The sequence below is a fragment of the Symphodus melops genome (assembly GCF_947650265.1).
Source record: "Symphodus melops genome assembly, chromosome: 7".
NCBI lineage: Eukaryota > Metazoa > Chordata > Actinopteri > Labriformes > Labridae > Symphodus > Symphodus melops.
The window spans coordinates 2351370-2365591 of record NC_136697.1 but is presented as its reverse complement, the minus strand read 5'-3'; the positions used below and the strand labels follow the sequence as shown (position 1 = coordinate 2365591).

The window sequence follows — 14222 nt, the reverse complement described above, 5'->3', positions numbered from 1 at the left end:
TTAGCCACGCCCACTTTTTGTGCCAAAATGTCTAGTTTCATTTTTCCACTGGGATCATGTGTGTGATGTTTGATGAATGTATGACTATATTAAGGCCCGAAACAAACTACTTCCTGTTTGTGACGAACAACGCATCCGTAAGACCACGCCTTTTGAGGAAATAACGTGCGGAGCACAACGAGAGATCTTCAACATGTCGAGAACACACTGACATTCTCATTGTGTCCATTGGATAATTGCTTTTGGAGGAATTCGTTCAAATAGCTAACCTGTAAACCGCAAATTTCAGCCATTAAAAAAAAATATGGCGGACTTCCTGTTGGGTTTTGACCATGGTGTAAGAGGATTTTATGTAGCGCCTGACATGCCCAATGAGCATAAAAAATCTCATGCATGTAGGAAAAAGAAACCTCTATGGGGAGGCCATTTTTAAGATTTCATGGGGGCGCCACTGAGTCATTTAGCCACGCCCACTTACTATAACAACATGACAAGTTTAACTTTTCCCCAGGAATCATGTGTCTGATGTTTGGGGACGCTACACCTATATTAAGCACTGTAACAAACTACTTCCTGTTTGTGAAGAACAACGCGTATGTACGACCACACCCTTTAACGAAATAACGTGCAGAGCACAAAGAGAGATCTTCAACATGTCAAGATCACACTGACATTCTCATCGTGTCAATCGGATAATTGCTTTTGGAGGAGTTCGTTCAAATAGCTAACCTGTGAAACGCGAATTTTCGCCATTAAAAAAAAATATGGCGGACTTCCTGTTTAGTATTGACTATGGGTGTAAGAGGATTTTTTGTAGGTCCTGACATTTTGAACGTACCAAAAAATTGTCATGCATGTAAAAGAAAAAAACCTCTATGGGGAGGCCTTTCAGAAAGGTAAAATATGGGTGCGCCGAGACATCAATGTTTGATGGTACGCCATCGCCACGCCCTTAAATGAAATAACGTGCGGAGTACAACGAGAGATCTTCAACATGTCTAGAATACACAGACACTGAGTTTACGATGATCAGATAAACGCTGTTGGAGGAGTTCGTTCAAATAGCTATCCTGTGAAAGAGGAGTTTCGGCCATTTTTGTTGCATTCAAAAAAATATGGCGGACTTCCTGTTTGGTTATGACGATGGGTGTGAGAGGATTTTATGTAGCTCCTGACATGCTTAAGGAGCATAAAAAAATTCATGCACGTAGGACAAAAAAACCTCTATGGGGAGGCCTTTTTGAAAATTTCAAGGTGGCGCCACTGAGTCATTTAGCCACGCCCACTTTTTATGCCAACATGTCTAGTTTTATTTTTCCACTGGGATCATGTGTGTGATGTTTGATGAATCTATGACTATATTAAGGCCCGTAACAAACTACTTCCTGTTTGTGACGAACAACGCGTCCGTATGACCACGCCCTTTGAGGAAATAACGTGCAGAGCACAACGAGAGATCTTCAACATGTCGAGAACACACTGACATTCTCATTGTGTCAATCGGATAATTGCTTTTGGAGGAGTTCGTTCAAATAGCTAACCTGTGAAACGCGAACTTTCGCCATTGAAAAAAAATATGGCGGACTTCCTGTTTGGTTTTGACTATGGGTGTAAGAGGATTTTATGTGAGATCTCGCATACTGAATGTGTCTAAAAATTTTCGTGCACGTACGATGAAAAAACCTCAATGGGGAGGCCCTTTTGAAAATTTGAAGGGGGCGCCACTGAGTCATTTTGCGAATTTTTACTACGAAATGACGAGAATATCAAATTTTTCGCCAGACCTGATGAAGTTGGAGATTTTGATGAGTTTTCATTCACGTTCAAGCCGTCAAAAATGGCTCCAAAGAGGCGGAACAAAAAAAAAAAAAAAAAAAAAATAATCATTAGGGTTACAATAGGGTCCTTCGCACTGGTCAGTGCTTCGGTCCCTAAAAAAAAAATCATTAGGGTTACAATAGGGTCCTTTGCACTGGTCAGTGCTTCGGTCCCTAATGATGGCAGAACTGCAGAAATAGAGAAAGACAGACGAGCACACATTCTGTGATCTAAGTGATGTAAGTGTCAGCGCTCCGAAATTAATTAAATCAATAATTGATATTATAGTTATGAAGCTGCACATGTCATAACTTCAAGTGCAAAATGAGATGTTGGAAAAGAACCCAACCCAGTCAAGAGCTTCATTGGAACATACTGTAGGCACAGTGAACCATACATTTGGTCGACCGAGTCTTTGTATACCATGTGTCCATTTGAATGTGTTAGGTTGAAGCTCTGACGCTGTGATGGACCACATGTTTCAACAGCTATGACGATCTTGACTTTGCTCAGCTGATATTTGCAGATTGCGTGCAGTGTACAGACCTGAACTGGGATGAAGATGATGAAGGTGCAGACTCCAGTCAGTGCAGTGTAGCCCAGAATGAAGCAGGCGTAGATGATACACACGAAAAACAGCACTGGAGAGGAGAGCACAAAGCTGCCAAACAACACTGCCTCAAACAACCTGTGGCCGTCGTTGGTCAGAACATTTATCATCTGGACAGGAGGCAGAGAGAGAAGGACGTATTTGATTTCTCAGAGGAAGGTTTCGGACACTATCAGTGTGAGGAGAAGTTTGGTATCAACAACATTTCACTGCTCCTACTTTATACTGAAACTGATACTACTTTAATGAGGGGTAATCATTATGACATTTACTTTACTGAGCTGCCAGCTTACCTGCCTGTGTTCCTGGACTATGTCATACCTGCCTGTGTTCCTGGACTATGTCATACCTGCCTGTGTTCCTGGATTATGTCATACCTGCCTGTGTTCCTGGACTATGTCATACCTGCCTGTGTTCCTGGACTATGTCATACCTGCCTGTGTTCCTGGACTATGACATACCTGCCTGTGTTCCTGGACTAGGTCATACCTGCCTGTGTTCCTGGACTATGTCATACCTCCCTGTGTTCCTGGACTATGTCATTCCTCCCTGTGTTCCTGACAGACATAGAAAGACATATCTGTGGACCAAATCATTTTATACGTTTTCCTAATTGGAATGTGTAATATGTAAGCTCTAATTTGTGTGAGCAGTTGAGGCATGTTACACCACTGAGGGAAGTTCAGCCGATATCTGTGTTTGTTTGGCGCTTTTGAAACTCTCTGGGATCTGAGATAAGTACATTGACAGCTTGAGAAAACAACTGGAAATAACCTGCATCACAGGCAAACTGAGTCAACAAAATGGATGGATGCATGTACGCTTTGTGGTCACCATACTACATGCATAAAAAAAAAAGAATCCTAGGAATTCAAAAGCAAAGATTCAAACCCAAGCAGAGAAATGTTGGTAACCTTCTTTAAATGTGGACTCTTCTGACTACAACCCAGATTACCTCTCCTATTGACACGCCGCTGTGCACCCGCAGAGAGATAATTTTCTGGTAAGCCATTGAAGAGAATGCACCCTTCAGTCGGACTGCAGTACGGAGATTCATCGCCCACAGTAAGGATATTAGGAATGCTTTCATGAACTCTGAAATGAACAAACCAAAGGCCAGACCAACACCATGGTACACTGTGGAAGTCCCCGGATCTTCAGCATAGTTTAGGAGCTCGTACACCAGAACAGCCTAAGAGGAAGGAGAGGTTGATACAGTGTATTAGTTCTCATGTGTTCCTCAGGTCACTTTGTATTTGTAAAAGGGGTCAGCTCGACATTTATACAGTGTCATTAATGAATGAGTGTTGTTTAGATACTGTAGTTTCAACAGTATTAGTCTGAGAACTTTACAATTAGGCTTATAGGCTGCACTGGAAGATTTAAAGAAGGTTAAAGTGGTATAACAATACTTCACATAATTACCGGGCCAATAAATGCTGCCAACATGGCAAGGATACCAATAAGGACGGACAGAATCAGCCTGGTTCTCTGAAAACGAAAAACCACTCGGACTAAAGATGCCTTCTCCAGGCCCACTTTCGCCACTTCTTCCTCCCAGAGTCTGTGCAACCTAAACAGTAAATACTCTGAAATCAATTATTTTTGCTTTGTTAATAAATGATTAAAGTCATAGTTACATGTTTGTGCATGTGTTTGTCTCTGAGAGCTCCTGTGTGGTTGGTGGTTTTATGCTTGATTTTCTTTATACTTGTTTGAATTTGTGTGCTACAGTCAAACTATCACACAATGCAACAACACATTCCCCGCGACACTTCTAATAGGTTACGTCAGTAAGGTAACATGGTAAAATATTGTCTGTGACAGCTGTACAGAAATATGCAGCTAACATGGAGAAACTTGTCTGACCTCTCTCCGCTGGTGTCTGCTGAATCTAAATGAGACAAGTTGAGGGAGTTCATGTCCAGCCTATTTCTGAAAATGGCCCACATCATGGGTGTCATCCAGATGAAGGTGGAAAAAGACAGGAAACCTGCATTGTCCAGAGGGTGTGGACTAGACAAGGAAACATAACCTGATATGAACTATGCAGTGGGTTGGATATGTCACAGCCAACAACAACAACAACAGGCTCAAAGAAATGCATTGAGTGTGAGTTAGGAAGTCCTCAGTGACACTGACTTTGGTGAGGACAGGCGGAAAGGTAGGAGGGTTTGAAGGCTCTTCTGGTATTTTCTGAACAGCGACGGTTGAGCTGTTTGGTTGTTGTACAAACCCAAAGGTTCTGGATTGGAGGCCAAAGAGTCAATGTTCTTATGGACACCATTTTCAGCCTGAAGAGTCATGAAAAAGGTTCATAAAAACAGATAAAAATTTGACAAGCAGAGTTGATAGATGACAAAAGGTAGATCAAACACTCTCATAATAAAAGCTCAGGAGGTTGGAGAAAGAATAGAAGAGGAAAAAAACTCCTTGTGGTGGAAGCTGCTGTTTGTTTGTACTTACAAAAGAAACTCCTTGAGTTGTTCTGCTCTTTTCCAAAGAATACTCCGTTTTCATTTTTTCTGTACCAGGGAAGCAAAAAGAAAATTGTACTAATTTAAGATGAAAGCAAGATTTCTTTTCTTGATGTTTCATTTCCTGTATTTTCTTTTTTAGAAGATGACGTATATTGTTTTAATAATAAGAACTGTCTTCTGATTGCTACTGAAACAGTCACTTTTGGAGGTGATATAGGCTGCCTTTCAGGCTCCTGATAACTCTGATTGGCATACTGTGATGCTCTGTACCACCATACAGTGACACTTCACAGCCATCAATGGTTTTGAAAAGGTTTTCTGCAAATACCAGAGAATCCTGAAGCTTGATTGGTCAATACAGCTCAGACTAACAAACACAGAACAGACTGAAACAAGAATAGTTCCCATGCTGAAAATCGAGACCCTGAGAACAGGTTTCCACAAAGACCCTCTTCCACCTGACTCTGATGAACAGATAAAATATCTCACAAACAGGAAATGCTTGGGCGTATTTGTTTTCAAAATTGTCAAACTACTGACCCTGCTGAATGTGCTTACTGACATGAGCTCACTAAAAATAACAGAAATAATGACAGCATGATGACACAGCTCTTCATGTCTTCTGAGTCTTTTTAGTAAGTCGCGTTTTGACTTCTCTATGGTTTATGTCTCCATCTCCTGCTAGAGCAGATATTCTAACTTCAGTTACTCTAACTTAAAAAAATTCTGTCTTAAGCTCTTCTTACTTCAGTTATTCTAACTTTGATATTCTATCTTTAGCTCTTCTTCAGTTATTCTAACTTTGATATTCTATCTTTAGCTCTTCTTCAGTTATTCTAACTTTAGATATTCTGTCTTAAGCTCTTTTTCATTTATTCTAACTTTGATATTCTATCTTTAGCTCTTCTTCAGTTATTTTAACTTTAGATATTCTGTCTTAAGCTCTTCTTCATTTATTCTAACTTTAGATATTCTATCTTTAGCTCTTCTTCAGTTATTCTAACTTTAGATATTCTATCTTTAGCTCTTCTTCAGTTATTCTAACTTTAGATATTCTATCTTTAGCTCTTCTTCATTTATTCTAACTTTAGATATTCTGTTTTAAGCTCTTTTTAATTTATTCTAACTTTGATATTCTATCTTTAGCTCTTCTTCATTTATTCTACCTTTAGATATTCTGTCTTAAGCTCTTCTTCATCTATTCTAACTTTAGATATTCTATCTTTAGCTCTTCAGTTATTTTAACTTTAGATATTCTATCTTTAGCTCTTCTTCAGTTATTTTAACTTTAGATATTCTATCTTTAGCTCTTCTTCAGTTATTCTAACTTTAGATATTCTGTTGTAAGCTCTTCTTCAATTATTCTATCTTAAGATATTCAGTATATTCAGAACTATCATTACAGCTCGGTCTCAGTGTAACTTCTGCTTCACATCTTTGAATGTCTAGAACTTTAACCAAAGTGGTCATAGCTATGATTCTCTTATTCAAGTCAATCGGTTAGAAGAACCAATTAAAACTATAGTTAGGACTGACTGAAGTGAAACTTCACAGCAGAGGATTCAAAATGAAACAGTACCTTAGTGTGTATGAAGAGAGAGCAGTCTGTCAACACTGAGCATGGAGCCAACACTGGACACACGTTCCCCCTGCTGTTACATAAGTTCACTTTTATAGCGATCAAAGGTTGGCCTGTTCAGAGGTGATTTTCCCAGCCTATTCTTTGGAAGGCAAAACAAAGGGGTTGGAATCATTGACATGATGTTGGGTTGTGTATGTTGTTTTAGAGTTAGTGTTGGTCGTTTCACAGTTTGTTTTCTTTTCATATGTCTCAGATTGGGGTTAGCACTCAGAAAACGTCCCAGTAATGTGAAGGCTCAAACTTCTTTGTGCATTACATTAATGTCATGCCATGTCAATGTACATTTTCTCTCATCCACCCTCATTTTTTAAAAATTATTGTTTTTATATTTGACATGTTTTTAATTCTATTTTATATATTGATAATTGCTTCTCATATTGTATTTAAGTACTTGCTATTTTAGATTTGTTGCCCATGTTAGCTGTTTTTTGCACCAATAAACCAAGACAAATTCCTTGTGTGAATGTACTAAATAAAAATCAAAAAGAATTCTGAATCATTTTTTTATCTCGATGGGACTTCCTGGTTTAATAAAGGTCAAATAAAGAAACGTAAAAATGAATAACTCTTGGTGATGGATAGCAGTGATTGGAAGCTGATGTTGAATAAATAATTCTACAAATGAATGTATCGGAAAGCTTCATAAACATAAAGTAATACAGACTGACCATGTAAATGATTAACATATATCATCTGTCTCATTTGGGTGTTTTGTTTCATCATTGATTGCCTTCAAATTAATATGATTGATGATACTGATTTTAAAAAAAGTCCTGACACAACAGTGGAGCCATTAGGATTGTTTTCCAAACTATACCAAAGAAAACAAGGCTCATTGTGTTTCTGTGATTCTGCAGATTTGTGAAAAGCCTTTTTACAGCCTTCAACAACAGAGACCATCCAAAGTTAAGCAGAGTAAATGTTCACATGACCTGTGACCCCTTTACCAGAGGTAAACAGAAGCACCTCTAAAACAACACCAACTTATTTTATGTCTCTGAAAAACAGAACAGAGGTTGAAGATCTCTAATAAAGTTATAGGGTGAAAGCATGGACACATATTTAGCCAGAATCCTTCAAAATAAAGGACCGGACACAAATAAATACACCATGTTGAAAGAAATGAGGTCCAAATTTTGGCTCCACCCCAGAGCTAGGAGGAGGAGTAAATGGTGCCGTCTCACTGTCTCGTATTTACTGGTTATTGTTCTACGAATGGGGTGCGTTCAGATTGTCCCTCCTATCCACTTTCCTTAACCCCGGAAGCAGCGTCTCGCGCATCCGACCCATATCCGAGCGTTCACGAAAACTAAGGAACTGTCAGAGGAGAAACGTGGAGACAATCTGCACATTGATTTGACTTATAATTATTTACAGCCTTTGAATTTCTTTTTATTGTGTCAAGAAGGTGAACTTTTATACATTCTTTTATCATGTTTGAGGAACCAGAACAGAGGTTGAAGATCTCTAACAAAGTTATAGGGTGAAAGCATGAACACATATTTAGCCAGAATCCTTCAAAATAAAGGACCGGACACAAATAAATACACCATGTTGAAAGAAATGAGGTCCAAATTTTGCTGTTGATGATTTGCTGTTATTTATAAAACCTTGTTTTTAAAAAAAGAATAGGAAAAGAGATGCAGATCATAGAGGTTAGCACTGCAATAATTTATCTTAAACAACTTTGATCAATGTTAAATCCAGAGGTAAACTTTGAACGTGATGTTGATGTGATAAAACCATCACGGTGAAGTTTCCTGGTATCTAATAAATCCATCCATCCATCCATTTTCGGCCGCTTATCTGGGGCCGGGTCACGGGGGCAGCAGTCTAAGCAGAGACACCCAGACTTCCCTCACCCCAGACACCTCCTCCAGCTCTTACGGTGGGACCCCGAGGCGTTCCCAAGCTAGCCGAGAGACATAGTCTCTCCAGCGTGTACTGGGTCTACTCCTCCCGAAGGGACATGCCCGGAACACCTCCCTAGGGAGGTGTCCAGGGGGCATCCGGACCAGATGCCCAAACCCCCTCAACTGACTCCTCTCGATGTGAAGGAGGAACAGCTCTACTCCGAGCTCCTCCCTGGTGACCGAGCTCCTCACCCTATCTCTACGGGTGCGCCCTGCCACCCTACGGAGGAAGCCCATTTCGGCCACTTGTATCCGAGATCTCGTTCTTTCGGTCATGACCCAGAGCTCATGACCATAGGTGAGGGTAGGAACGAAGATCGACCGGTAAATCGAGACCTTCGCCGTTCGGCTTAGCTCTTTCTTCACCACGACGGACCGATACAGCGACCACATGACTGCAGACGCCTCACCGATCCATCTGTCGATCTCACGCTCCATCTTCCCCCCACTCGTGAACAAGACCCCGAGATACATAAACTCCTCCACCTGGAGCAAGGACTCCCCACCGACCCGAAGAGTGCAAACCACCTTTTTCCGGTCGAGAACCATGGCCTCAGATTTAGAGGTGCTGATCCTCATCCCAGCCGCCTCACACTCAGTAGCGAACCGCCCCAGTGCGCGCTGGAGGTCCGGGTTCGATGGAGCCAACAAGACCACATCATCTGCAAAAAGCAGAGACGGACCCCCTCCGGCCCCTGGCTGCGCCTAGAAATTCTGTCCATAAAAGTAATGAACAGAACCGGTGACAAAGGGCAGCCATGCCGGAGGCCAACGCGCACCGGGAACAGGTCCGACTTACTGCCGGCAATGCGAACCATACTTCTTCTCCGGTCGTACACGGACCGGACCGCCCTTAGCAAAGGGCCCCGAACCCCATACTCCCGGAGCACCCCCCACAGGGCGCCGTGAGGGACACGGTCGAATGCCTTCTCCAGATCCACAAAGCACATGTGGACTGGTTGGGCGAACTCCCATGAACCTTCGAGCACCCGCTGGAGAGTGTAGAGCTGGTCCAGTGTTCCACAGCCAGGACGAAAACCGCATTGTTCCTCTTCAATCCGAGGTTCGACAAACAGCTGGATCCTCCTCTCCAGTACCCTGGAATAGACTTTCCCAGGGAGGCTGAGGAGTGTGATTCCCCGGTAGTTGGAATACACCCTCCGGTCCCCCTTCTTGAAAAGAGGGACCACCAACCCTGTCTGCCAGTCCAGAGGCACTGTCCCCGACCTCCACGTGATGTTACAGAGGCGTGTCAACCATGACAGCCCCTGCACATCCAGAGACTTAAGATACTCAGGGCGAATCTCATCCACCCCCGGAGCCTTGCAACCAAGGAGCTTGCCAACTACCTCGGTGACTTCGGCTTGGGTGATGGACGAGTCTACCTCTGAAAACTCAGCCTCTGCTTCCTCGGTGGAAGACGTGACGGTGGGATTGAGGAGATCCTCGAAGTATTCCTTCCACCGTCCGACTACATCCCCAGTTGAGGTCAGCAGCTCCCCACCTCCACTGTAAACAGTGTTGGTGAAGCACTGCTTCCCCCTCCTAAGGCGACGAATTTTTTGCCAGAATTTCCTCGAGGCCGACCTCAAGTCCAATAACAGAACACCACTCTGGTTCAGATCAGGGAGGCCGTTCATCCCAATCACCCCACTCCAGATCTCACTGTCATTGCCCACGTGAGCATTGAAGTCCCCCAGTAGAACAATGGAGTCCCCAGTTGGAGCACTGTCCAGTACCCCTCCCAGGGACTCCAAGAAGGCTTGGTACTCCACACTGCCGTTCGGGCCGTAGGCCGAGACGACAGTGAGAGACCTGTCCCCTACTTGAAGGCGCAGGGACACGACCCTCTCGTTCACCGGAGTGAACTCCAACACCTGGCGGCTGAGCTGTGGGGCTATGAGCAAGCCCACACCAGCCCGCCGCCTCTCACCGTGGGCAACTCCAGAGAAGTAGAGATTACACACATTAAGCCTTTTTTTTTGCTCTCTCCTGCTCATCCGTGTCCATCTCACCATCCGTGTCTGGTGAGCTCCCGTCTCTCGCCCTCCTGGCCGCAGTTGGCCCCCGACTCCCCTCGCTTGCAGCCTTGAGAGATGTCACCGAGCCCACCACCACCGCCGCCGCCTGCACCTCTCCTCCATCACCTCTCCGCACCGGGTCAGCTGCCTCCTCCTCCTCCTCTGCCTCCATCTCCGTCGCCATGCTCTCCTCCTTGCTCTCCTCCTCCTCCTCTCTCTCCTCCACGCACACCGACTCCACCTCCTCCACCGTCACACACTCCTCCACGCTCTCCTCCTCCTCACATTCGCAGTCCTTTCGTCTACAGGTTTCACATCTGATACTTTTATTCAAACACTCCCTCGAGAAGTGACCCTGCTTCCCACAGTGGTGGCATAGGAAGTCCGGGCATTCTCGCAGGATGTGTCCTGGTTGTATGCATAACCTGCACACTTTCACTTGCCTGTCGTGTATTACCCTGAAGTACTCTGCTCCCGGTGCTGTGTCAAATTTTGTCGAGTAAGGCAGTGATTTTACTATTTCGTTGAATTTCACCTTTAGAAATCTGGTCCCATCCGCTATATCGGTCCCAGGCGACATCCTCCTCTTAATGACTGACACCGGCCTCACCCCCCAAGATAGCAATTTCGCCACAATTTCGTCATCAGAGATGTAGGCTGGGAGGTTTGAAAAAGATACGACCATCTCATCGTTGTTTAGTTCTTTCGCTATTTTTCTCGTCTCTCCGATCTTGAAGCCGTCTAGTAGTCTTTCTTTAGCCTTGTTATTGCTTACGGTAACCTCAAATTTTTTCTCTCCAGTCATTCTGCAGGCTAACAGTCCTCCACATATTAGTTTTATATTGTTCATAAGTTCGTTTGTAGGGATTCTATCCCCAACTACTTTGATATTAATTGTCAAAGTTCTTTCAAAAATCCTCCCACCTCTCTGTTGCTCTGCATTCCTGCTCTCCGTCTCTTTTTGTCCTCCGTTCTCCCCTTCAGCTAATTTTCCCTGGTTTCTCCTCGCCATTCATGTCCGTTTTCCGCTCCTCCACCTCCTTTAACGTCATTTTTAGCACTCTTTTCAGCTTTTACCACACTCGCATCTTCTTCATTTCTCTCACTCTCTGTTGTTTACGGTCTTTGTTCATTAGTTTTTCCTCCCATTACCTTTTTTTCTGCAGCGTTTTTCGCGAGCGGCTCCTCGCCGTTTCCGCCCCGCTTTTCGTTCATTTTGACATTCTTTCCATCCATTCGTCCGTTCTCCATGGCCGTAGTCATTTTAGCTTTTCTGGTCGTCTTTACCGTTGTCCATTCGTTCATTCCGTTGTTCTTTTTCCCGTCGTTGTTGCCGTTCTTATGTCTTTATCCTGTTTTCCCCGTCCTTCTGCTGCTGCAGTCTCGCTATTCGCGGCCATCTCCCTCGCCAACTCCGGCGGTTTTTAATGAAAAAAAGACTCAAAACTAATTCAAAAGTTCCCCCAAACAGTCACGACTGTTGGGGGACTATTCACACAGAAACGTGGACTCCAAATCACTCACTCACAATGGGCGTGTAGAAAGGGCCCTTTTCAACATCTGCTGCGCTTGGCCATAATGTGTCTTCCAGCACCTGGTATTCCCAGGCGGTCTCCCATCCAAGTACTAACCAGGCTTAGCTTCCGAAATCGGACGAGATCGGGAGTGTTCAGGGTGGTATGGCCGTAAGCCACAATGGTGTGCAGAAAAGGCCCTTTTCAACATCTGCTGCGCTTGGCCATAATGTGGGGGAGCAAATCCCCCACATTCTTGAATCTGGCAAAACTTTCGGACATCTGAATTTATATGTCACTGTCACCACATGATAAAAACTATTTCAATTGATTGTGTCCATCACTCTTTGCAGACTGTCAAACATGTAGTCACGAATGTTCTATAGTCCAGGTGAAGAGAAAAAGAAAAAGCTTACAGCACCTGGTATTCCCAGGCGGTCTCCCATCGAAGTACTAACCAGGCCCGACCCTGCTTAGCTTCCGAGATCGGACGAGATCGGGCGTGTTCAGGGTGGTATGGCAAATGCTCCCCCACATTCTTGAATCTGGCCAAACTTTCGGACATCTGAATTTATATGTCGCCACCATAGACTGTAAAAATAATGGACGGGACAAGGTACCCTGTGGAGTGAAGCTTTTATTTTTAGAGCTCCCCTACTGACTGGCTGCAGTATAGATCATAAACCCCGCCTCCTCAATGATAACGGACGGGATGTGGGTCAAACTGTTAAGTTAAAATACTCGTCACATAATTTTTTTCCAGACCTAAACTCTGCTGTGATCATTAGATATTATCACCCTACATGGTGTTCAAGTGCTCATTTTTCTGTGAAGATTGTTTTAAACAAGTTATTTGAGGTTAAAAAACGGATAAATAAGTAGTTACGTCGTGAAGTGAAGCCGAGACGCCTTTGGGCACTTCACACCTGTGCGCCGACGTGAGTGGCCGCACATTCAGTAGCTCCGTCCCTGTCGTACTCGTCTTGATATGTTATTTGTTTGTTTTGGCTCTGTGCCAACTTCTACTTTTATAGTTTTTATAGTACACTTTCAGTGTATAACTTTATGTATCCTATGGATACTTTTTCGTGTTTTCGCGGAAATAGCAGCGGAAAACTTTCTTATTCAAGGGAGAAGCTGCTCTCACTCCGGACAGAGGGACAAGCCGGCATCATTCACCCGATACCTGAGGAGCTGAGGCAGCGGTACAGAGGCTGTAGAGCTGGCGCTAGGCTAAAGGCTAGGCTAGCGGCTAAGCGATGGAAGTACAAGCTCTCGGTTCCAGTGATAGTTATGGGGAACGTAAACTGTCTAACCAACAAGACAGACGAGCTGGCTGCTCGCGTGAGGAACCACCGGACATTTAGAGAGTGCAGTTTAATGTGCCTCACAGAAACCTGGCTGACTCAAAACACCTCGGACGCTAACGTGCATCTACCGGGCTTCACTACAGTGAGAGCGGACAGAGACACGAAACGCAGCGGCAAACGGAAAGGAGGAGGACTCGCGTTGTTTATTAACAACAGATGGTGCCACCATGGACATGTTACTGTGAAGGAGGCAACGTGCAGCAAAGACATCAAGCTGCTGGCGGTAGGTCTCCGTCCTTACTACATGCCCAGGGAGTTCTCCCACGCCATTGTTGTTGTTGTTTACATCCCCCCTCGAGCACACGTCGAGACTGCGTGTGATGTCATCCACTCGAACATCTCGAGATTACAAACACTGCACCCTGATGCTTTCATTGCCATCTCAGGGGACTTTAACCATGTTACATTGAACTCCACACTACCGGACTTTCACCAGTTTGTAAGCTGTCCCACCAGGAAGAACAGGACAATAGATCTCCTGTATGCAAACGTGAAGGACGCCTACACTGCCACCCCCTTACCACCTCTGGGTAAGTCCGATCACAACCTGGTCCTACTCAAGCCACAGTACAAGACTAAGATCCAGAGACAACCGGTAACAACACGCACCTTCAGAAAGTGGTCTCCCGAGGCAGAGGAGGCTCTCAGAGACTGTTTTAAGACCACTGACTGGAGTGCCTTGCAAGAGACTCATGGTGATGACATTGAGGGGGTCACACACTGCACAACTGACTACATGAACTTCTGTATGGACGTTGTGGTTCCCACTAAAACTGTGCGCTACTTCCTGTACAACAAGCCCTGGATCACCAGCGATGTCAAGGTGATCCTTAACAGGAAGAAAAGGGCATTCA

The 14222-nt window shown here is 44.2% G+C and overlaps 1 protein-coding gene across 1 annotated transcript in view; it reads right to left on the bottom strand.

Annotated features, from left to right (window-relative positions):
* Nucleotides 1-6512, bottom strand: part of abcc12 (ATP-binding cassette, sub-family C (CFTR/MRP), member 12) — a 32494-nt gene extending 25982 nt beyond the window's left edge. The window contains exons 1-7 of the mRNA XM_079348420.1: nt 6488-6512; nt 4895-4953; nt 4571-4722; nt 4298-4444; nt 3854-4001; nt 3384-3620; nt 2365-2538 (exon numbers count right to left, since the gene is read on the bottom strand). Coding sequence (XP_079204546.1) covers nt 2365-2538; nt 3384-3620; nt 3854-4001; nt 4298-4444; nt 4571-4722; nt 4895-4948 — 912 coding nt within the window. The 5' untranslated portion in view covers nt 4949-4953; nt 6488-6512. The remainder of the gene's footprint in view (nt 1-2364; nt 2539-3383; nt 3621-3853; nt 4002-4297; nt 4445-4570; nt 4723-4894; nt 4954-6487) is intronic.
* Between the last annotated feature and the right edge of the window lie 7710 nt (nt 6513-14222).